Here is a 22,797-nt window from a genome sequence, read left to right as displayed (position 1 = left end):
TAGTCGCATCATTGTTTCAGTGTCAGCGTGCTCCTTATTAAAAGCCTTTAATCATTCCTGTTTGCCTGCCTGCCTGCGTTCCCTTGCAATTGGATCCTCACCTCCGCTCACATCATCTGCGCGTGTGTGACAGCAGGCAGAAAACCGGTGACACTGCCCTCTAGCCAATCAGCGGCCACAATCGCAATGCCGGCCTGACTCAACCTTGCCAGCAACCTCAACAGGGCAGGCACTAAAAATTGGAAAAAAGTAGAGGGAAATTACCAAACCTGGCTCTTGGAAAAGGTGGTCGTGCTGAGCGGCACTAATCCGAGTTACTCAAGTAGCTGAGTTGAGAAGTTCAAAAACCAACTGAACAGCACAAGGCCAACCAAAGTGCAGAAAACACCAACAAACATGGTTTATAAAAGCTTAATAAAATGACAGCAGTACAAAAACAACAGTGTCAGCTCTATCTAGACAAACACCAAGACAAATACACCCATACATAATAAACACAATAAAAATAATAACATAGCGGCAGAGTCAAGGCTACTCAGAATCAAAGTTCAGTAATTATAAACAAGTTTACAACGTTTCAACAGTCAAATATTAAGTTAGCCTAACGTGCAATGGAAGGTCTTTCCTGAGCTTGGGGGCAGCAGCTGATAAAGCGCTGTCTCATCTAAGCTTTAACCGTGTTCTCTGGAGCACAAGTAATGGTTGGCCAGCTGACCCTGTGGCATGTGCAGGTATGTAAGGCTTAAAGCGATATTTCACAGAGAAACCCGTTTCTTTTAACTTGATATATTTGAAAGACTATTGGTCCTTCTGAGTTTCACCTGCTTTCTGAACATGATAATAGTCTTCTACACGTTTCTTGCATCAGATGCCAAAAAATAAACTTGTATTAGAAAAGCCAGTCAGATCTACATCACACTGAAAGTTTGCATTCATGGACTCACCCATCATGGCGGGTGGCAGAGAAGGCTGTTGTTGATTTAACATCCAGGAGAGAGCAGAGGGCATCACGGTTAACTGTTAGCATTAGCAACTCCACAACATGGCAGAACTCTTTCAGGCTTGTGTTATTGTAGAGATAAAACATCAACTTTGAAGAGGGAATGGAGGCTGTGGAAGACTCGTGTGGCTGTTAACCAACCAGTGAGACTCCAAATCCCTCCGTTTTTTGCCCCCCCCCCCCCCCCACTCTTCTGTCTGAATTCTAGTTCCTGAAACAACTGTGCCAGAGCTTTTTTTTTCACAGAGATTATCTCACAAGACATTCATGTACACTAGAGACCACTGCAAATGTGTTGAAAAAAAAATAAAAACACTGGGGCCAACCCATTTAAAGATTAAAGAACTGAGAGAAGATTTTTTTAAACGAATCCTAAAATGCACTAAAGCAGAGAGGTGAAATGATCAAACTTCGTATTTCCAACTTAAAACTGCCATGCCACTGTGCACCATGCAATCACTCTAGGGTTGTAGGGCTGGCAAATGGTTGATTTGATGGCACAGGTAAAAACGTTGTCTTTAGAATATTTGTTAAGGATGACCAAGAGCTACAAAAACCTCCAAAAACCACTGAAGTTATAGCTGATTTTGTGTTTGCTCACCTTAATGAGCTGCAGCAGCCATCATGAATCACGTTAACTCCAGAAGTAGTTGTTACATCCAATGAGGATTTTTTAGAATTTTGTTAAAATCTTTCTAGTTCTTCATAGAATATTTCACATTATCACCAACCATCTGCCATTTAGCAGCAGGTGACAATATTTAGATACTCAGGGGTCACCTTAAAAATACTATTTCAACAAAACAATGGCTTCTTTTTATGTAATTACAAAATAAATAATATTTCAAACATGTCTCTGGATTTTTCTTCATGCACTAAACCACTTTTGTTAATTCCTGAACATTTCTGTTGGTTAAAAAAACTTTTTTAGGTCACAAATTATTATTATTATTTTTTTAAATGACAACACTCTCACAGTTCCAGTAAAATCCCATGTGGAGGCAGTTGAGATGGCAGAGAGCATCAAACATAAAAAAAGAATGGACAATGCACTAAAAACTACCCGAAACACTGCCAGCAGACATGCTTTGTTGTCAAGGTCCTCCCTGCAGCCAGCAGCCTGTTTAGACGACTCATGGAGTCTGTCCTCCTCTAATTATCCTGCACCGCTCCATCTGCCATATCACCATGCTGACTGTCTCCACCAGCAACAGACGTGCTAACGTTCACATCACTACTCTTTTAACGCTCACAGACATCAAAGTTGCTGCAGTTGTGTGAGCAGAACACTCGTTGCAGCAAAAGACCCTGGACACCCCCTCTGGACCTTGTGTGGTTCTGCTCAGGTCCAGCTGAAGGTGCAGATCCCAGCGTCTGAGCCAAATGCACACTGTTTGCTTATAAATGACAAATCCAGAACACAGAACCAGTCTCTTATTAGATAATCAGGTTTTATTCTTTGGATATTTTTTATTGCAGTTTTAGAACATGCATATGATGCATTGAAAAAGACGTATTGCTCTACTCATGCACTAATAAGATCATTAACACTATAACATAAAAAATATGATAAGAAAGAAAAATACAGAAAAGAGATAAAATTCAAAATAGGTTGGTTCTATGTAAAATACTTGTGCAGAAAACCAAGACTCTCAACTTAATATTCAGATCCTATATTGCAGAACATAATTGCACATCTCATTATGAATCAGTGATGCACTAGATAGTCCGTTCATTGAGTTCAGACTTAGTGGTGGGGGTTGTGTTCTTCCAACAAATTGTATTTGAAACCCTTTCATTTCCTATAAATTGGCTCTGAAGGTGTCAAAACAGAATTACAGAGATATAAAGACGTGATTCATTTTCATGTAAATCTGATGGAGAGTGAGGAGATAGTACAAAATAAGTGATCAGAGCTGATAAAATAGGACGAGATGCCTGAGCCCTGAAGGCATGTAGGTGTGGATCTCTCTCTCTCTCTCTCTCTCTCTCTCTCTCTCTCTCTCTCTCTCTCTCTCTCTCTCTCTCTCTCTCTCTCTCTCTCTCTCTCTCTCTCTCCGTCTCTGCTGTGTAGAGTGGTTCCTGCGACTCGCTGTAGCCTCAGGTGACAGCAGTCAGCACAGTCATGATGAGGTCAACGCACAGCCAGAAAAAAGAAAATAAGAGGAATCCCTCTGTACCCACTCTGCTAACTGACAAGTAACAAAAGTGGCAACAATGTGGGGATAACTGAACTCACACCCTGGTTTTGCCCTTTAATGTGCGTGCACGACACTTGTGCATGTTAATCAAGAGAAGCCAGAGAGCAGCGGAGTGGCCTAACCTTCTGTGACTATGGATCTGCCTCTGCTTCAGAGGACTATTGTCCATGTGTCTCTATTATCCTGCTGGTCACGGTTCCCCAGCTCGGCCCCCGCTCATATGGGAGATATCTGTAAAACAATTCTACCTGTCTGATCCTATCCTCTTCTTCTCCACTCCTCTCTCTCTCTCTCTCTCTCTCTCTCTCTCTCTCTCTCTCTCTCTCTCTCTCTCTCTCTCTCTCTGAGTCTGACCTTTCTGCATTGCTCTCCGGCTGACCTTGGTGTCCTTTCAGCTCTTTCCCTTTCACCTCCTCACGCTACTGACTGCTCTCCTCTAACCAGCCCCCTTGCCCCCCCAACTGATTGCCTTGTCTTTGTGTGTCCCTTTGGTTACTCCCCCTGGATCACTTAGCTCCCCTCTCTCCTCCTCCTGTCGTCTCCTACTTTGCTCTCTGCAGCTGTACATACTCTGCTTTTTAATTAGACCGAGTCACATAGCTCCACCTACCCTCTCCATCCAACACCAGCCCCCTTTTCTCTCTCTCTCTCTCTCTCTCTCTCTCTCTCTCTCTCTCTCTCTCTCTCTCTCTCTCTCTCTCTCACACACACACACACACACACACACACACACACACACACACACGCACGCACGCACGCACGCACACACACACATTCCCTTCTGCTTACAAGGATACGGGAGCTTGCATGGCGACAGGGAGAGGAGGTCATGATGGAGAAAGGCAGAGGGAAAGCAAGAGAGAGGCAAAAGGGACGAGGCAACGAGAGCTGACACTATAACTGCCTGTTTGCTCACTCTTGTCTTCTTGCTCCCCCTCCTGTCCTTTCACTTCCACTCGCAGCACGAACACACAGACAACTAGGTAGGCACAGCGAAGCGCAGAGCTGCGAGGGATGGAGAGACAGGTTCCCACGTGAAAGGCATGAGTCCACGGGAAGAGGAGAAGAGGAGATAGAAGTCAACACAACCAGAGAAGAGAGGAGAGGAGAGAGGAGGAGAAAAAGAATTGAGGAGGAGAGGAGCAGATGGGCTCAGGGAAGGAAATGGTGTGAACCTCACCGAGCAGAGGTGACAGAGAGGTGAGGATTAAAACAAACACGAGGGACGGAAGAATGGGAGGAAGAAACGTGAAGGAATAACAGAAGAGGAGCGAGCACTCGTGCTAGAAAGAGAGAGCACAGAGGGCAGCGGGAGAGAGAGATGTGGTATGTGTGACTCAGTTCTGTGTCCTGATGAAATATAGTAGAGCAGCCTTCTCTCAGCATCACCATAGAGATAGCAAAGTGAAGAGAAACAGACATGAGGGCAGATTTTAAAGCAACTCTTAAGTGTCTGTTTTTGTTTTGCATCATATAAGTCTTGTCGTGCTCAACACTCTTTATGTTGCACAGAGAAATGAGAGGCAGCGCAGTGTGTCCCTGCATGTGCGAGCACATGTGCATGCTTACATTTTGTTTATGTTTTTGGCAGGGTGAGTTTATTTTTACTGACAATGGAGGTGTTTTCATGTGCTCAGTGTGCGCGCGCGGTCTGTCTGTCTGCGTGTGTGTGTGTGTGAGAGAGACAGAGAAATCATGAGGAAATGGCTTGTGCGTGTTATGATATTGGGATTTGCTTTACTGCAGGTGTGGGAGTTATCTTCTGAAAGTGTGCCGCTTTATGAGAAGCTTTAGAGAGTGAGGAGCTTAGATTGCTGTAGCAGATGATGGAGCTTTGCAGATTCCAGCATCATACTTGTTGAGAATCAGGATGAGTGTGTGCGTGTGTGTGTGTGTGTGTGTGTGTGTGTGTGTGTGTGTGTGTGTGTGTACAGCGTGGGAGGTGGGCATTCATAGAAAGTTTTAGAGGGAGGCGGGAGGCACAGACAAAGGGAATTCCACTGGTTTGGATCTATGAATGTGTGTGTGTGTGTGTGTGTGTGTGAGCGCGCGCGCGCGCGTGTGTGTGTGTGTGTGTGTGTATGTGAGTGTGTGAAGGTAAATCAGCACAAGTGCATAATAATATTAGAGATCTCCCAAATTGTCTGCGAAGTCATCAGCCGGCTGGCAGATCACATTTAGCTTATTGAGCTTATTTGCATGCATAACTTCACTGAAAACACTCACATGTGTATTTGCACCTTTACGTTTATGCAGCATTAAAGTGTTACATTCAACTTTTCTGCTGCATGCATCTTCCTCTTTCATCTTATCTCATTAGCTTATCTTTCAAAGGGTCAGCTAGTCAGCACACTCTGCTTATAAATCTGCTCTCTGTCTCCGCCTAATATTCTCTCTTTTCCCTGCAGCGGTTAATATCTCAGTCTCTTGTTCTCTGTCATCCTCTTTCTCCACAGTCAGATTACCTGTCTGTTTGCTGGCCAGGTGTTTACATTAAGCTGACAATGATTTGTCTTCAAAGGTAACACGCTCTTGGGATTTAAGGGAGGACATTGCTGCACGACAGCACAGCGGAGGGTGTAAACTCCTGAGAGGTGGTTTTTGCAGTTTAAGTAGCATCCTGTTAAAGCTGCTAAAAGATGTCGGTCCAACGCCCTGTTTTGTTTTGTTGCTCAAAATTTGACATGGAGTCATTGCATTGGGGACATCTTGGACATCGGCTGCAAACAACCAGAAGCTGGAGCATCAATAAGCTAATAAGCTGGTAAAACCAGACAGCCAGGCAGGATAATGAGCACAAGAACGTAAACAATGTTCCCTCTAGCTTTCTGTAACGGCAAAACATCCTTAGATTTGCTCACAGTTGATTAAGTATGCTCATCACAATCTACTAGATGGGGATTTTCGTCATAAGAAGACAGATGGAACTAATCATTTGGGGAGCGCACTCAGCTAACAGTTAGAAACCATTCTGGAAACAAACCGAAGGCCCACAATGTTCTGGTGATAAACAAGCCAGCAGGCTAACGCTTATGTTGGACTGGAAGAGTTTATTTAGCGCAGAGCATTTTTATGCAACTGCAGAGGAGATTTTAAATATTTAGCAGCAAATTAGTGACTCATCTGACAGTTCAGAATTCCTTCATGATGTATGAAGAAATCGCATAAATATTAGACCAGTAAAGATTCAGCTCAAAGTGCCATGCCAAGCTAATTAGCATGCCCTTAAACCAACCACTTTGGGACAGCAGAAGCAAGTCATAATAAACACAGACAGAATCTGCTTTCAGAATTAAGTCTAACAATTGTTTTTGCTTCTGGAAGTAACATCGAAGCTTCAGTCCTTAAAGTTCTCCCCCCAATTTTTTTTAGATGGGAACCAGCAAGATGTGTATTTATTTATTAGTTTATTTTGTAGGGAGCCTAAGACTCCTCCCCTTCCGGTCAGCTCATAGGTTCCCTGACATGAATGTAAGTGAACCCGCTTTGCCTTGCGCCCTGAATTACACATGTTTTCAATTTAAATAACAAATAATTATGTGAGTGTCGACTGTGTGTCATGTAATTTGTCAGCTTGTATAAAGTACAAATCAGATGTCGCATATATGACATCACCGCAGAATCACTCCTCTCTCAGTATAGCGGCTACTTTCCACATGATCAGATTTACAGTGTTTATTTTTCCCTGTGTAATGTTCCTTCTGTCATCCTGGAGGAAAGGTGCAAAGCTTGCTAAAGTCAGACATTTTTTTTCCTCCATGTTTTCTGTGTCTGGTTAGATGATGCCAATAGAGTGAGACGAGCAGTTGTAGTCATCTACGTATTTTCACACAAAGCCTAAAATCATTTTTGTCACCTGTCTAAAATAAGAGTTTTTTGGCATCAAAATGTGTCTAAAATCCACGGACATCATACGTGAAGTCCATGACACACATCAAACAGGATCAGAAAGCAGCTTTTATCGGCCCATAGACTCCCATTCTTTTCTTCTTTTTTTTTTGGCAGTATGGACCCATGGACCGGTTAGACTTAGGCTTCCAATTCAAAAGCATTACACCGCTTATCTTGTTGTCCCAATATACAGTCTATTTACATTCAAGCTAGTAAATGACTTTGGTGAACAACCCGTGGCTGCACAATAACCCACTCAGGTTGTGAAGTTGTCAGTTGGTCTTCTAAAGTTTGTTGTAGCGAGGGCATGTTTTTGTGTATCCTCAGGGAAACAAACATCATTTTGCAAAAACCAAATAACAAAATAACAATCTACATAACGAGCTGTTGACACTTGGATTAAAACAATCACTTGTGCACACACTTACGTTTTTTTAACAAGTTAATAAGCAAATGGAGGTTATATCAAATGTCAGCTCTTTCATATGAACAAGTTTAAGGGCTTCAATAAACCTGCAGCCAAACGCTCCCTGGGATGGGTTGCTAAGGTAACCTGCACAATGGAGAAGAGGTGTGTTGCAGAAGGAGGCAGTTTTGGTTTAACAATACCTTCTGAGAGCAGAGCTAAGACTGAACAAACAGTGACTGAAAATATCAACAATATATTTATGTAAATCTTTAATTGTAAACTTTTTTTGTCAGGTAATGTCCTTGGCCTGTGAGACACAAATGATAATTACCATCCGGCATGGTGCGCGTCACAAGTTAAGTCTCGGAATACAAAGTTGTTGTTTATTTTCTGTTTTGGAATAATCAGTCACTGCAGTTCTGCAGAATGCAAACTAGAAGAAAATATGTAAAAAAGTCCTTGTACAAACTCCCAGGAGACAACAAACACATCAAAATGAAGCAATGTAGTCAGAACTTCACCGTTTAGAGTTGGAAAAGTAAACAGAAACACACCCCAATGCTGGAATTAAGAATCCGGAAGTTAGAGATTCCTGAGCAGCCCAGACCTCTGAATGCAATATGGCCGCCCAGTACATGCAAAGTAGTAAAAGCTGCAGTAATCATCTTTTTATATTACTTTATTGCAATTTGTGTTTTTATTAATGCCATCACTAAAATGGTACTGCCAAATTATCAAGGCATTATAAGTAAAAAGGGACATAAAATGCAGGTTACTGTTCATAACAGTGACTGCTTGGACCATAGTTAGGTTGGGTCTGATGTCATCGTCAGACCTGCGTTTCAAAGTAAACAGAAAATCTTTTAAAAAGGGTCAAAGTTCTGCTGAGCTGATGCCTATTTTATTGGATTTTTAAAGGTGTGGAACACTCGTTCATTCAGTACTTTAGCAGTGGTCGCTAGTAGGAATGAATGCCTTATAACTTGTATTCTTGGGAAAAAAAGCTCCGGTGCCTCAGGAAATCAGAGGAGAGCTTTAGACGACCTGGGACCTCATTTATCAACCATACTTATGCAGATTTGTGCGTATTTCGTGCATAGGCACAAATTTACACATTGTGTGTTATTTACCAATTTGTATTTGTGTGTGAGCATAATCCTAAATATAAGAACAGCTCTGACCATGTGTAGGAGCAGCATCTAGTGGTAGAATGGGGAAACAGCAGTACTGAAGGTCTCAGGTATCCACGCGTGTTCCTCATCCACATCTTATATTTACCCAGTATGTAGTTATGTCGGTGGAAAAACGGCTTTTAAGCATTATTGGTGCTAAAACCAATAAAAGACACATGTGACTGACGGGAATCTGACATTATATCATGACTTATCTGTGTTATTTGAAGATTTAACAGAGCGTGCACACTTGAGGGAATGCGTTCTTCGTGAGGAAGAAATCCTTCTGCTGTGATTTGGGACTCTTTGAGGCGCGACAGACAAACCTCACGAATCCGATTCCAGTTAATATTTTATTTTACAACTATGAGAAACCCCAGGACCTCCTCTGCTCTCCGGTCATATACGCAACCCGACTGAATGACAACACAGAAACGGCTGAGGCTGCACTCTCAGAAAACATTTTCAAATTAAACTATAACTCCAAGCAGAACCACTCGTTAAATGTAAATGAGAACCCGTTACTCTATGATTTATCATTTAATTTTTTTATTTATTTCTGACAGGAACTTCTCTGTCCCGACCACGTTTATAACCTCTGCAACTTCTTTGGATTTTTTGCGCTTTGGCAACCAGTGTGTTGATCTTGCTGTCAATAAAGTTTTCCTATTAAAAAAAACAGGGAATTCCCTCATGTGCTGAGGACGTAGTGAGACCAAATATGGTTAATTGAGCGCATTTCTGTATGTAAATGACGGCAAACGGACACGAGCACCTGGGTACGCACAGACAGGATTTATCATCAGACAACTGCGGAGGAATGTGCATACGATAGGCCACAGCACGTTTCATAAATCAGGAGTACACACATCCCAATTTTCATTTTTAGGAAGGAATATAGGAATGTTGTAGGAATGTTTTGATAAATGGGGCCCCTGGAGTCTTATTTCCTGATATTTTCACATCTTGCCTCTGATTGGATAACAACAACGCGACTCTTACCACTGACTCTGTTCGCTCTAATGTTTCATCTCTGCAAATACCGCAAGTCTGAAGACGTTCTGCTGTGTGCTAGAGTTGCTAATGGTTAGCTTCCACTAACAGAGACCTTTTCTGCTGTTTCCTGGAGGCTGGAACAGCAAAAAACCTTCCTTGTTTGAAACAAGATGCAGATCTGTCAGGCTTTGAAATCCTAGAGTTTCACCGTCTATTTTCTATCAGAAGTTAGTGCATGAGATAGGTGTAGGAGACTATTTTCATGTTAAGCCTGCATTAAAAACTGGTGATTACTTTCAGAAAAAGTAATAAAAAACATTTTTTCAGTCTTCCACACCTTAAAGTTTTTTTTCTGGAGACGTTTATTCAAAATGTGTTATACAGCTGGTGCATATTGTTCACAGAAAATTTAAAAGGTACCCAGGTACAAAACTTTGTGGTTCTTAAAAGACAAATGTTCAGTTATATTAAAGTGGTGTAAATAAACCTTCTTAATGTCTACATTTTTATAAAATTTGTAAAAATACTTGAACTTGTAGGTCGCCATCGTTGTTAGCGTTGCAATGCACTCTGGGTAGTGACGTCATATGGTTGTACCACGGTTGCACCGGCCGGCTTTGGGACATCTTAGGTCATCTATTAAGCCTTTTCAATTTGAACCAGACTGAAACATTAATGAGGACATCACTGATGATGTTTCACAGAACGAACATCAAAATGAAGAGCAAGAAGGGCGGGATGAAGCGAGTACAGGACAAAACTAGTGGTGCGCGTGCGGCAAATGCGTCTCTGTGGTAACTGAGAGGGAAAGTGTTTGTTGTCAAGAGCTCACATTTTTGTCAGCAGAAGTTAACAGTAAGCTATTGTGCAATCAAACTTATTCAATTATAAATGAATTTGGAGAATTTTAGCATCCAGAGCTGTCATGTGCTTCATAGATGACTAGGATATTCAGTGAAATGACTTTAATCAAATTATTATACATTTGGAGAACACTGTATTGCTTGTTTTACTGACAGGAGAGGTGAACGTTCAGCTTGACCTGTGGCGAGTGTAGGGCTGCAACTAACCATTATTTTCATAATCGATTAATCTGTCGATTATTTTTTCGATTAACCGGTTTGTTATTGTTTAGCTATTTAACCTATACAAGTGATGAATACATTTCAGTTAAGAAAAAGAAAAACATAAGAGAATTGTGCAGTTGACTGCAATCTATTTTATTGCACATGAACACAGTCAGCGGTGTAAAATGAGCTAAACAGTGCAAAATATCAGTCCAGAATAATTTTTTGGCATCAAAATATAAGAGGTAAATTCCATAAAAAATAATGTAGAATCTAGAATAGAGTTTGTAAGTGGTATGCATTGCTGGGGGGTGTGTCTTGTTCCCCATGTAGTTGTCCATCGTTGCTTGTTTTTTTCTGCGTAAGAAACACAAATAAACTGAAATAAGTACACATATAAAATAAAGCAGCACACACACTACAACACTAAATCAATATTACATTATTTGAATTAATTAACAATATACAGTGATCATTTATTTTGACAAAAATGTGTTGTGAGGCGTTTTACAGCGTTAGACAGTAAAACAGCCTTTTAATATTTAAAAAAAGGACTTTCTGAATTTCTCCTGTATTTAAAAATTGAAAGCGTACAACTATGCCGCGTTATATTCACCTGGACACAGCTCGTCTGTATATTTTTCTCCGCGGAGTTGTCCTTTTTTGAATGAGGAGCATAGTTATGGGTTTGTGCCGTTTTTCTCTTAACGAGAACATTCTTATAAACAGACGTGCTAAATTTGGCAAGCGCATGATTCACAACACGAAAATTCATGATTGCATCTAGTCAATCAGAAGTAGAACACCGTAGCCTGACGCGGCAAAAAAACATGTTTAACATTCACTATAACGAACTCACATCCACTATAACGAACTCAGCTCCCAAATTTGATCTGCGTTAGCTTGTTTATTTTCTGTTACTTACCAGACTTTCCTCTGCTGCATCAGCCCCTCACATGTTTTCGTCTCAAATGTTCACTTAGGGACATCGTGCTTCCGTCATGCCATGGTTTTGGCATATTTTGCAGGTCACCCGTCTTTTCAAGGCATCTAGAGTGAAGTGCTCCCATACTCGTGAGGTTTTTGTCCGGGGTTTCTCTTGTTTTGTCGCTTCTATTTTTCTTCCGTATTTCTTCTTGTTCTGCCATCTCTCACAGCAAGATGAGCGTCAGTAACGTGATACGTCATGAAAACCGAGGGCACTTATTGGCTCGTTTCTTCTTCTACGGCTCCACTGGTAGATCAGTGGCTCATTACTGCCACACACTGGCGGCAAATTGAACAGATTGTAACCGATGTCAGATTGCGGTAAAAATAGACTTTATGCGGTAAAATATGATTATTAAACAACTAATCGATGACTAAAAAGTTGTTGACTATTTTAATAATCGATTATAATCGATTAAATCGATTAGTTGTTTCAGCTCTAGACGAGTGGCATGTCCGATGGTTCGCTGAACGTGATGGAGCGGCAGCTGCAGGAGCGGGTTGTCGGCTCAGGAGAGCGTCCAGTGTCTCTTGTCTCTCCGAGGGCGTTTAGGCTCCTTGTGTGGGAAAATGGTCGGTAAAGCATTTAGTTTCTGCCTTTTCTTATACCCAGCCACTCTGGTGAGCTCTTTAAGTAGTTGTGGTCGACTATAAGCCTCAAACGCATCAGGAGAAAAATGTTGGGAACACAGCAGTGGATCTTTGGGAAGTTGTGTCCGTCCACAGGCATCTTCCCACTGCTTTCTCCTCCTCTTGCCAGTGGGAAAGTTGTGTAAACTCACATCACTCCCCATGTTGCCCTCTGACTGGAAATGACATCCAAAAGCAGCACAATGCTGCATTTTACTTAAGTATTATTACGGTGAGCGCGTGAACAAACACTAGCGTCAATAGCTATTCTTCCAAGTGCAACCAACATACGTCATCGCCCCAGAGTGCATTGCATGCGGAAAACATGGCGTCCTACGTATGTCAGAAAATGTACAAAATATTATAGATTTATAAATAAACAGCAATATTTTGTGTGCTTCTAACAATGTAGTTTAGTACAACAGAAAACTTGTGGCTTATTTGGGCATATGCATCCTCATAGGCAGAGTTCCTTTCAAAACACCAAATTATGCAAAAACAAAACCCTTATAAGGGTTACTTGCAACTTTTCCTATTTATATATACTAAATATTTTTTCTTGAGACAGTATGTGCTAAAATTATCCTTAACAAGGTTAATGAATGCCACGTATCAGCCCTCCTGACCTCTGTGGCCAGAATGTTCCACTTGCAACTTCTGCCTGGCGGCTGCTCTGTTGGATAATATGAAGCTGACATACCCGGTGCTGCAGTCTGCTTCCAGCACGTTTCCTGCAAGTTTTAGATCATGAACACATCTGATTTGTTTAATTTAGTGATGAATCACTCCTGTGGACACTAAGGAAGGCTGGGGAGACATTTTTGCTGTTAGAATAAGGTGTTAAAATGACGAACGCACAGCGAGGAGATTTTGCTTTCAGCTCTACAAATGGACACTAAGAGTTGCTGAAAGCAAGCCAAAACTGCTTCGTTCCCCTTTAACTCATTCACTGCCAGCCGTTTCCTGATCAGAAAAGCCATTCGCTGCCAGCATTTTTCAGCGATTTTACTGTTTTTTTAAGAGTCACAGAACATTGCGCGCTAGGATGATGTCAACGTCAAACTACCAAAACAAAGAGGAGACTCACCTCTTACATCAGGAAAAATCCGCGCGTTTCGAGCTTTATACGTTCTTTCATAATCTGTTGTCGAATTGTGATCAGTTCACGCCTCACTTTTTTTTTACAGCAGCCCAAAACAATCTCCTAACACAAGGATTTTTTGCTTCCTGATCACGTGACTTGTGATGTACGCAGATGAAGATCGGCTTTAGAGCTGGGATGTTTGTTCTCACGGTGTGGGGGCTTATTCCGACGCCCGCCCAGTATAAAAATGCTGTGAACGGTTGAATTTAAAATGACGACTTTTGCCGTTAATGGCAGTGAATGAGTTAAGGAATATCTAGTATTTTGTCTGTGATTGAGGAATATTTATTTGTGTTCTTACCTTTAACGCTAAAGTACAAAGGACGCCAATTTTACTGAAAAAATTTTTCCAAACCCCTAAAGACAAGGAAGCTTTTGCTGAAAACGATTTCACTTCCATGATTTTAGTGTAACACATTTATGTAATTTTTGGCAGTGTTTAAGCCCTCCTTCAGCATTGCTTACATATGCGTGTGTATGTGTTTACAGAGAAGTCTTTGCACTTACAAACGTGCTTGCCCATTTCATTGCTACCAATAAAATGACCCCCCCCCCCCCCCCAACCATGTGAGACTTTGCTGTGCTCTGCTGCACACAATGCTTAACCGACAAAACAGCCATCTAATGGCAGCTCCCAGGGGGCTGCTCCTGAATTTGAGATCTCTTTTTGACACGATTGCACAAAAAATAAATAAATAAATTAGTAAAAACAGGAAACAGAGTAGCTCATGCATGTTGCATCTGCAGTGATATTAATGTCAATTTGCCTGACAGCGAACAGGTGAGCTCACACCGTTTGTGTTCACAAGGCCATTGACTGATCATAGAGCTTTTCTTAGTTCCTTCTCAGTACTTCCTTAAATGCCCTGACACGCTGATGCTCCCGATTTACCACTTCACTAAACCCTAACCATGACATTTCCTCTGCTGCCAGGGGTTGCTCCCTCCTGCTCGGCGTTCTGTCCCTATCTACCCCCCCCCCCCCCCATCTCCCTCTTACTTATTCAGAGTCCCACTCCTCTCAGTTCGCTGCACGTCTCATAGCATCTCTAAATATAACCAGGCATGTCTATCTCTTCTCCTTCCTCTTTCTGCCTCCTCCTCATCTCGGTCCTGTCTGACAAATTTGAGCATGCCTAGACAATCAGATCCGATGTGATTTTACATAACAATTCAAGAATCTTCCACCTCATCGGCACTGCGAGGCCCAAAGGTGTGTTATTGTCATGGATGCAATTCTCAACATCCCTGTAGGACTCAAGCTCTGAATATTATTAGATCAGTGCAACCGGAGTCTTCATTTCTTGCATCCTGAGTGCAGGCGATGCGTTTCTAAGAGTCTGTGTGGCTTACAAAAGGAAGATCAGATGTGACCTTTGCATTATCATTGCACGCACACAACCAGGAAGCTTCATGCACACACGTACACAGAAGAGGATAGGAACCTTCTCACAGACGTAGGCAGGAAAAAAAGGAGGCTGGAGTAAATCTTAAATAATAACCACAAAGAGTAATGACCCTTGTTGGCATTATGCCGTTGCACACCCTCCTCCTCTCGCCTGGTGATTTATTTCTCTTCTGCCAATAAAGCTCAACATGGAAATGTCACATGTGGGAAAGGGCTGGCCTCAGCCCCAGGAGTGAGCCCGTGCAGCATTAAGAGAGCACAGATTCATTAAACTGTCGGCATAAATTTTTGACCCAGGGGTGTTTGTAGACCGGGGGGGGGGGGGGGGCACCACAAACAAAGAAAGATGGAGGAGATTTTCACCAGGACCAAGTGTTGTTGTGGTGAAGGTTAAAAGGAAGATACAAATGACAGAGGTGCTAAGAGAGAACCTGGGCGAGGTGGGGGGGAGATAGAAAGAAGGCACGCTCAGGGTGACACCCCGTAGGATGAGTGAGGGTGATGGTTCTCCGGCTCATGGAAGAAACTCAGGAAAATCTGTCAGGGTGAAGGTTGAGAGTGTTTTTTATATAAAACAAGCAGGGAGACTCTAAGACCTGAAAGAAATGGGATATTAATGGTGAAAAAAAAATGGGAGTGGAAACACAATTTTATCTGTGGATGGCCTAGAAACATCCTCAAGTAATGTCTTTGTTCAAAACACATAGATCAGGGGCTCTCACACTTTTTCAGCTCGTGAGCTACTTGAAAAATGACAAAGTCAAAATGATCTAATGCTACAAAACGCGTGACTGCATGAGCCAATATGGCCATGAGGCAGTAGTCAACACAGCACAATTAACTAGTTACATTTTTTGTCATTAGCTGAGTTTACTCTGATGACTTGAAGAGATGGAATCTTTCTTGGTCCACTCATTGCGATTCCCTTTCTTAAGTTTAAGACAAGGAAAACCGAGAGTTAAATATGGGACATAACTTCCTGTCTAACTTGTTAGTTTTGCTGCACTGTTGTGTGCCGTTTTTGAGCATGCGGTGTGACCTATCAGCGGTGCGAACCCTAGCCGTGTCCTTCATGGTACATCAGTCAACAATGGGAAGCCATTAAACTAGGAAGGAAACAGAGGGAATCACGTTTGATGTCATATATAATGTTGTTCCTTTCGAACCATGCTTGGAGTAAACAAGTCGTGAGCTCACACGTATAGACGTAATCTACATAAATAAGAAATCGGATCTCTGCAATAGACTTTTATTTTAACAAGAACTGGTCTCTTTACACTGAAAACATAAGGGATTTCCTGTCTAGCCTTATGGTATTTGTGGTAAGAGATGCAGCTCGCGGTAAAAATAGAACCTCCTCACTTCAGCGGCGCGGCCGGTTTAGATCCGCTGGATTCTTTTTGAAGCAGCGATGTTCCGCTGCAGTTCGGTGCCACTAAAAAGTCTGATAACAGCCAATTGGCTGCCATATATAGAGTTGGGCTTTGTTTGATTTTGAACGATTCCAATTCCGATTCCAATTCCTCGTTTCAATTCCGGCTTCTATCGATTCCTGATTCTGATTCTTTCAAGACATGACATGCTTTGCATGACCCAGCTAACCACAGGTCCTACTTGATGAAATAATCTTAACTTCAACAGGAATTTTAATTCTATGAGCAACAACATCACCTTCATTTAGTCAGAAACATGTTTTGGAGAAAAAAAGAAAAAGACTTGCAGCACAAACAGTGTGTTTGTTTCTGACCACAAAGTCTGGAAGAAGCCTCTGGGCTGAGAGGCTAAATGTCTCCAACACATCCAGAAACGTCCAGCTGTTTTCAGCTAAAACTCTCAGGATGATCATGTCCAGGATGACTGAGAACTACACCTCCATGCTGCAGCAGCATTCAGTCAGAACAGAAACTTAAATGTAGCTGTTGTCAGTAACAATCTAACAGATTTTAAACATTAAATCTCAACAGAAATAGTTCAGAAAGGAAATTAAAATGTTCACAACTTTGTGTGTGATTTATTATTATAATTATTTATTGTGGCAGAAGCTGGTGTGGTCCACCACAGTGAAAGCTGCTCTAGCATGATGACTTTAATTATTCTACAGGTTATTGTTCAGCCTACTGATGCTCACACACATGAGTGTTGGTGAGCGGCTGCTTCTTACTGCTGACGCTCCGTGTGTGTTTTTATTTCTGCAGTGAGACAAACTCACCTCACACCGTCCAGAGTTTGTTCTTTAAAGCTTCTATTAAATCCACCGTGTTGATGTATTTTAACAAGTTTCCTCTAAACCGCATTTTTGGCTGCAGGAGTTTAAGTTTACACTACTGAGTAAAAGTTCGGCAGACGTGTTTGTTTATATCTGGGTGGGGGGAGGGGGGACTTGGTGCTGCACACAGACAGCTGGTGTTATCGGCTCTGAAAAGCGTTGATCACAATTTGCAGATCACGTTTATTTTCCACGGACCGTGGATTCCTCTTCCGTTGGCATTCTAGGAATCGAAATAAAAAACTTTGAACGATTCCAGGAAAAACTTGCAGTTGGTCCCGGTTCCAATCGATGCTCGATACCCAAATGATATAAATAAACTTGAATTGAAATTGAATTGAATTGATTGACTGGTAGATCTTGATCAACGTAATGAGCACCGCTGACAAAGATATTCTGCTATAGATAAACCTTTGCATTGTACTTTTTAGTAATGATAGGGCAAGATTCGATCCTTGTGAAAATCCCTTCCTGGAGGGATTTGTGATCCACCAGCTTGTTTGTGTCAAGAAAGTAAAACGAGAAGGAATTCCATGGCTTGTATCATAATCTATCAGGGTTGAAATTCTCCTCGAGGCTCTGTCTGTGTGACTGTAATTATAAATAATCCTAATAAGCATGCTTTTAAAGAGGTTGACAGGAGGGTAGGGTTGTGACAGAGATCCTTCTCCTAAAAACAGACAACAACAAAAAAAAGAGAGAGAAAGCAAGAATTAAAAAAAGTGAATGTAAATATATGCGGCAGCGCCTCAGGTATCTCACTCCTTAAATAACCTATGAGCTGTGAAGGAGTCACTAATTACCCCTCCCGCTGAAGATAAGACTACGGCCAGTCACACTTGCACCCAGAATTAGCACGCGGGCCTGTCAGTGTCAGGGGCGATCAGGAGCAGATAACCAGGAACAAATCCATAGATCCTGCAAGGCAGGCGACAGCATCATGCCTAAATGCCAGCAGCACGGACGAGAAGTGGAAGTGATATGTGCGTATCGAAAACACGCCGCAGAATCTGAGTGACTAGAACATACTACTAACCACAGCATGGCAGACAGATGAATCAGAGAGGATGCCACCATGGCAGATCATCAAGGGCTGATAACAGGGCCGCAGAACGTTACAACATACAGGGAAAATGAATACATCTAAGACAAGAACATGAAGAATATCATATCAGTCACGTTGTGTTCCCATGCCTTTAAATTATACAGCTACAATAATACAGCTTTTAACAATAGCCAATGAGAGGAAAGGAAAACCAAACAGACATAAAACACAAGTATCCCCTTCAGTCAGTCTGAATAGACCTTAATTACAATCGTTTCTCTTGTTTTGGGAGTAGACTTCTTCAGAGCTTTTCTTTTGCCACCTCCAGCCTGTTACTAGTTTCTTTCAACCAACGCATTCTTCTCTCTGCTGTGCTGATCTTGTTCTCGTGCATTTCAGAATGGCTACGCATGTTTGTCTTGAGGAGCCACACAAGGTGTTTCAATAGAAATACAATAATAAACAAAACATTACAGTCTCCATTTTTCTCCCTCTATCTCTGTTTTTCTGTCTTTCTCTTTAGAAGCTCCACCGTCCAATCACGGGAGGATGAGCTACACAAACAGATGAACTGACTGAAATATTCAAATCAAAAACCAAGAAGCCAAATGAAAACTTCTAAAAAACAGGCCCTTATGGGAAAATGCTCAAGATCATCTCATATCTTGGTCTTTCAGTCTCCTGAACGATCAAGGGACGAAGCAGACGGAGAAGGAGAGGCCGCGACAAGTCAAAGGATGGACTGGCTACATTCCCTTCCTGTCTCCCTTTGGCACTGTGAAGACTTTCTCATAGAAGGATAAAGAGAAATGGGAATAAGAAGAAAGAGCGCAGGACATGCACATGTTTAGAGTACTTGAGGATGAATTTATTTCATTTTATTATTTTTCATATTTATATTTTTGGTAAAGTAACAATAGAGATCCATGTTTCTGTAGAGCTGAGCGACTGTGAGCTGTTGAATCCTGGATATGCCTTCCTGAGGACTGTCTTAGTTGAACAGGAAGGTGTAAAACTAAGCTGAGCCACTATATTCTATGTTATGAAGAGACTTGTGAACCTTAGACCTGTTTTGTGATGAAACTGGAAACCATTAATCAATCATCCAGGTCTCTCTTGCTTTCATTGCTATGACGAGATAGTAATGGAAGAGCACTTTCCTTACTGACGCGCTGACAAAACAAGGTCTTTACTACTGCAGATTGCCCACAGAGCCTGTGGATGTTGGGGGAAGGAGGGAAACTAGAGAGATGGTGAGCAAAGAGCCGAGTCACTCGCTCACAGGCCAGAGCAACATCAAGAGCACCTTGGCGGACAAGCTGCCGGGGACAATGACTGTACGCTCTGTTCTGCTCAATCGAGACTCTCCAGATATCGAGAGCCGCCTCAAGAGGCGCCGCAGTCGTACCCATCAGGTCCGATTTAAAGACCTGGAGGATGGCAGCAGTAGTAGTGGTAACAGCGCCACGGGAGAAAATAATGGCCATCAAAGGCCGTTAAAAGGCTGTGACAGCCCACATGCTCTTTGTAAACATAACAGCATGTCTCCCCACCCATGGACTGACAAGCTACAGACTGGTAGCCTACCTGGTCAAACCTCTGTAGTGGGGGCCGTGCGTGGGGACATGGCTAGCACTATAGAAAAGGTGGCAGCCTTTCTAGCACGGGCCCCTCCTCATCCATTGACCCCTGGCGTTACACGACGATGCTGGGCACCACCACAGGTGAACTCCCTAACTTTACCAATGACACGAAAGCCCAGCAAGATCACCAGCACAGCCATCCAGACTTCGCCATGTCTCAAAAAACCCCATTCTCTCTCAGCCACACACACAAGAAGACACATTGGAGACTCCGTTGGTGTGGATGGGGATGATGAGCACGACTCTCAAGATGAGTATGTCATGCAAAACCATTTGTTGCTGCCTGTGTCCAAAGATCAGATAAGAACTCTTGCCCTTAGCGATAAATCTGCAGTGGAACGGAGATCTAAAGCATCGAGGACAGATAGTAAGTCAGCTGTTGTTGCAAAAACTTCCAGACACAGTTGTCCGCCTTCAGTCCTTCACAGCACTGAGGCATGTCACCGTTCTTCAGTTTCCTGTCGTGATGGCCCCAATCGTCAGGGTAGCAGCACCCCCTCTGTGGCAAGGAGGAGAAAGCGCTTAAGCAGGACAACAAGTGATCCTGGAAAGGAAGTTCATTACTGCACCACCCCCACACAGACCGAAAGCCCCAGACGATCCCCCCCACCTCCAAATACAAAACTCTGTACCACACAAGTTCAAACTGAGAGTCCCTCTCCAGCTCAAAACTCCAAGTTCTGCACCACCCAAAGTCAGACAGAAAGCCAACATCAGTCTCCCCCTTTGAGTGACGAACACTGCACAACCCAAATTGAAGCCACCGCTCCAACCCTACCTCCAGACATTGAGCCGTGCACATCTCAAGTACAAACAGACTCTTCCTGTCACACTTCTCCAAATCATAAACCTTGCCCTTCACAGATGCAAACATGTAGCTCCATTGCTTCCCCACCACTGACTGTATCACCCAGCTCTGTGCAAATACAGTCTGACAACCCTGCGTCCCCACCTGCAGCTCAAAACACTCCCACCACCAAAATTACTACTGTGCCTTACTCTACTTCTTCTCCGCCTACAAAAGCACCAGTACAAACCCCTGAAGACTGCACAAAGCGGCCTTGCTCATCTCCTCCCAAGACAGCTTGTGTCACCCCTCCTCCTCCTCCCAGTGCCCTCTCTATTCTTACCTCCACCTCCACACCTACCGCTGCCCAAAACTCTATCCCCTATTATACTGTTGTGTCCTCACAATCAATCCCTAGCACAGCTGTTGTCTGTTCTAGTCTTTCCTCAAGTGCACCTCAATGCTCCCTGCAAAACTGCACCTCTCCTACACCAAATCCAACACCGTCCTCTTCCTTAACCTGTCCAACCCTTACTGATACCACCAGTCCTATTTCAACTTCCTGTGCCCCCACCAAAAATTCTGCCACTGCCCCAAATATAACTCAACAACCTCTATCAGCTCCAACAAATAATTTACCTCCCACAAATCTAACACCCTGTACATTTGTGACTCAGACTGCCCTGTCTTGCACCTCCATATCATATTATACAACCACACATCCAGCTGGTCCCCATGCATCTCATTTAAATCCAACTTCCCCCTCTTATGCTACCCTCATACAAACTGTATCTCGCTGTAACATCCCGTGCCAGCCCCTGCAACACACCTCCCCGGTCAGTACAGGAAATCCTTCCTATTCTTCTTCTGTCCCAAAATTAAGATCTTGCACCTCTCCACCTCCAGTCATTGCAGCGTATGTGTCCACTCTTCAGAATGTTCAATCTTGTGGGACTCCAGCTAAAGTCGTTCCTCTCTACTCCTCCACATTTCGTGCTGCGCCGCCGTACACCCCCCCCTCACAGGCCCACCATTACTCTCAGGACAAGAGGGGTATTCGACTTCCTCCTCCTCCGCCGCCACCTCCACCCTACACACCACGGAAAAGTGAGCCGCCAAGTCCTGCAGCCCGAACACCCATGCTCAGGGCAGAGAGCAAGGCTAGCGGAAAAGATAAAGAGGGGGAGAATGAGAAAAAAGAGGATTTAAAATGTACAGACTCACCCAGGCTGTGTGAGAAAGCCAACTCTCTGAAGCACAGAGCTCAAACCCCGCCAGTTGCTGTGATGAAGGGAGAGAGGCACTCCTCCTCTTCCTCCCCTGCCAAGGCATGTTTTAAGCCCAGCTGTCTCAGTTCGGCCCAGGCTCAGCTGGGGGTTCTACACAAAATGCTCTGCTCAGGAGCCAACGCCAGGCCCAACACACCCAACAGCCAACACATGCTCCCTCCAAACCAGCAGGGTTGCTCTGGATCCAGGGGCTGCTTTGTCTCTGGGGAGCAGCCTACAACTCGGCCCCTGACCCCCACCCAAGCTGACACTATAAGACAAGTCCAGGAAATTCTGGGGGGGTTAATGTCAGGGGCCAGGTGTAAACTGGACCCAGCACGGGTGACGGAGATGCTCCTGAGTCCAAATGGTCCTCTGCATGACATACGCAGCCTGCAGAACCAGCTGCAAAGCTTGGAGGGGGTTCTGGAGACGAGTCAGAACACCATTAAGGTCCTGCTGGATGTCATTCAAGACCTTGAGAAAAAGGAAGCAGAGCGAGATGGGTGAGTAGTATCTGTTCTTATTGAGCTAGTGTGAGGACAGTTCTTAACCTAACCACACACACAGTAAACCCAAAATGTGCTTTTTGCCAAGGCTTTAGAAATTTAGATGAATTCTGGGTCAGCATAATCAGGATTACACACTTTATAAGGGTTGGAAATCCATTTTTAAATCATTGTAAGGGAACCGACCAAGCGTTGCTTGGATATCCTTTGGTGGTTAGCTTCAAAAGTGGGGCTAACCAGCAGTGTAATGTGCTCATAGAGAAGTTGAAACCCTCAGGCCAATGAGCTGTAAACCCTGGCCTTACTGGACATCTGAGATCAAGGCCAGGAGCAGCATGAAAAGCCATCTGGTAATCTTTACTCTTTACTCCTCC

At 43.2% G+C, this 22,797-nt stretch overlaps 2 protein-coding genes across 4 annotated transcripts in view; one reads left to right on the top strand and one right to left on the bottom strand.

Moving 5' to 3' along the window:
- LOC107373312 (homeodomain-interacting protein kinase 4-like) overlaps positions 1 to 22,797 on the bottom strand; it is a 745,746-nt gene that overhangs the window by 152,839 nt on the left and 570,110 nt on the right. The window lies entirely within an intron of this gene.
- The window catches only part of LOC107374743 (uncharacterized), a 66,294-nt gene continuing 47,370 nt past the window's right edge, over positions 3,874 to 22,797 (top strand). For 2 of the 3 annotated variants that reach the window (XM_015942977.3, XM_015942975.3), the window contains exons 1-2: positions 3,874 to 4,527; positions 18,740 to 22,420. In XM_015942977.3, coding sequence (XP_015798463.1) covers positions 19,467 to 22,420 — 2,954 coding nt within the window. In that variant the 5' untranslated portion in view covers positions 3,874 to 4,527; positions 18,740 to 19,466. The remainder of the gene's footprint in view (positions 4,528 to 18,739; positions 22,421 to 22,797) is intronic. The other variant, XM_015942976.3, reaches the window with a different exon arrangement.

The sequence above is a fragment of the Nothobranchius furzeri genome, chromosome 6, assembly GCF_043380555.1.
Source record: "Nothobranchius furzeri strain GRZ-AD chromosome 6, NfurGRZ-RIMD1, whole genome shotgun sequence".
NCBI lineage: Eukaryota > Metazoa > Chordata > Actinopteri > Cyprinodontiformes > Nothobranchiidae > Nothobranchius > Nothobranchius furzeri.
Note: the sequence above shows the minus strand (reverse complement) of the source record. Positions and strands in the feature narration are given on the sequence as shown.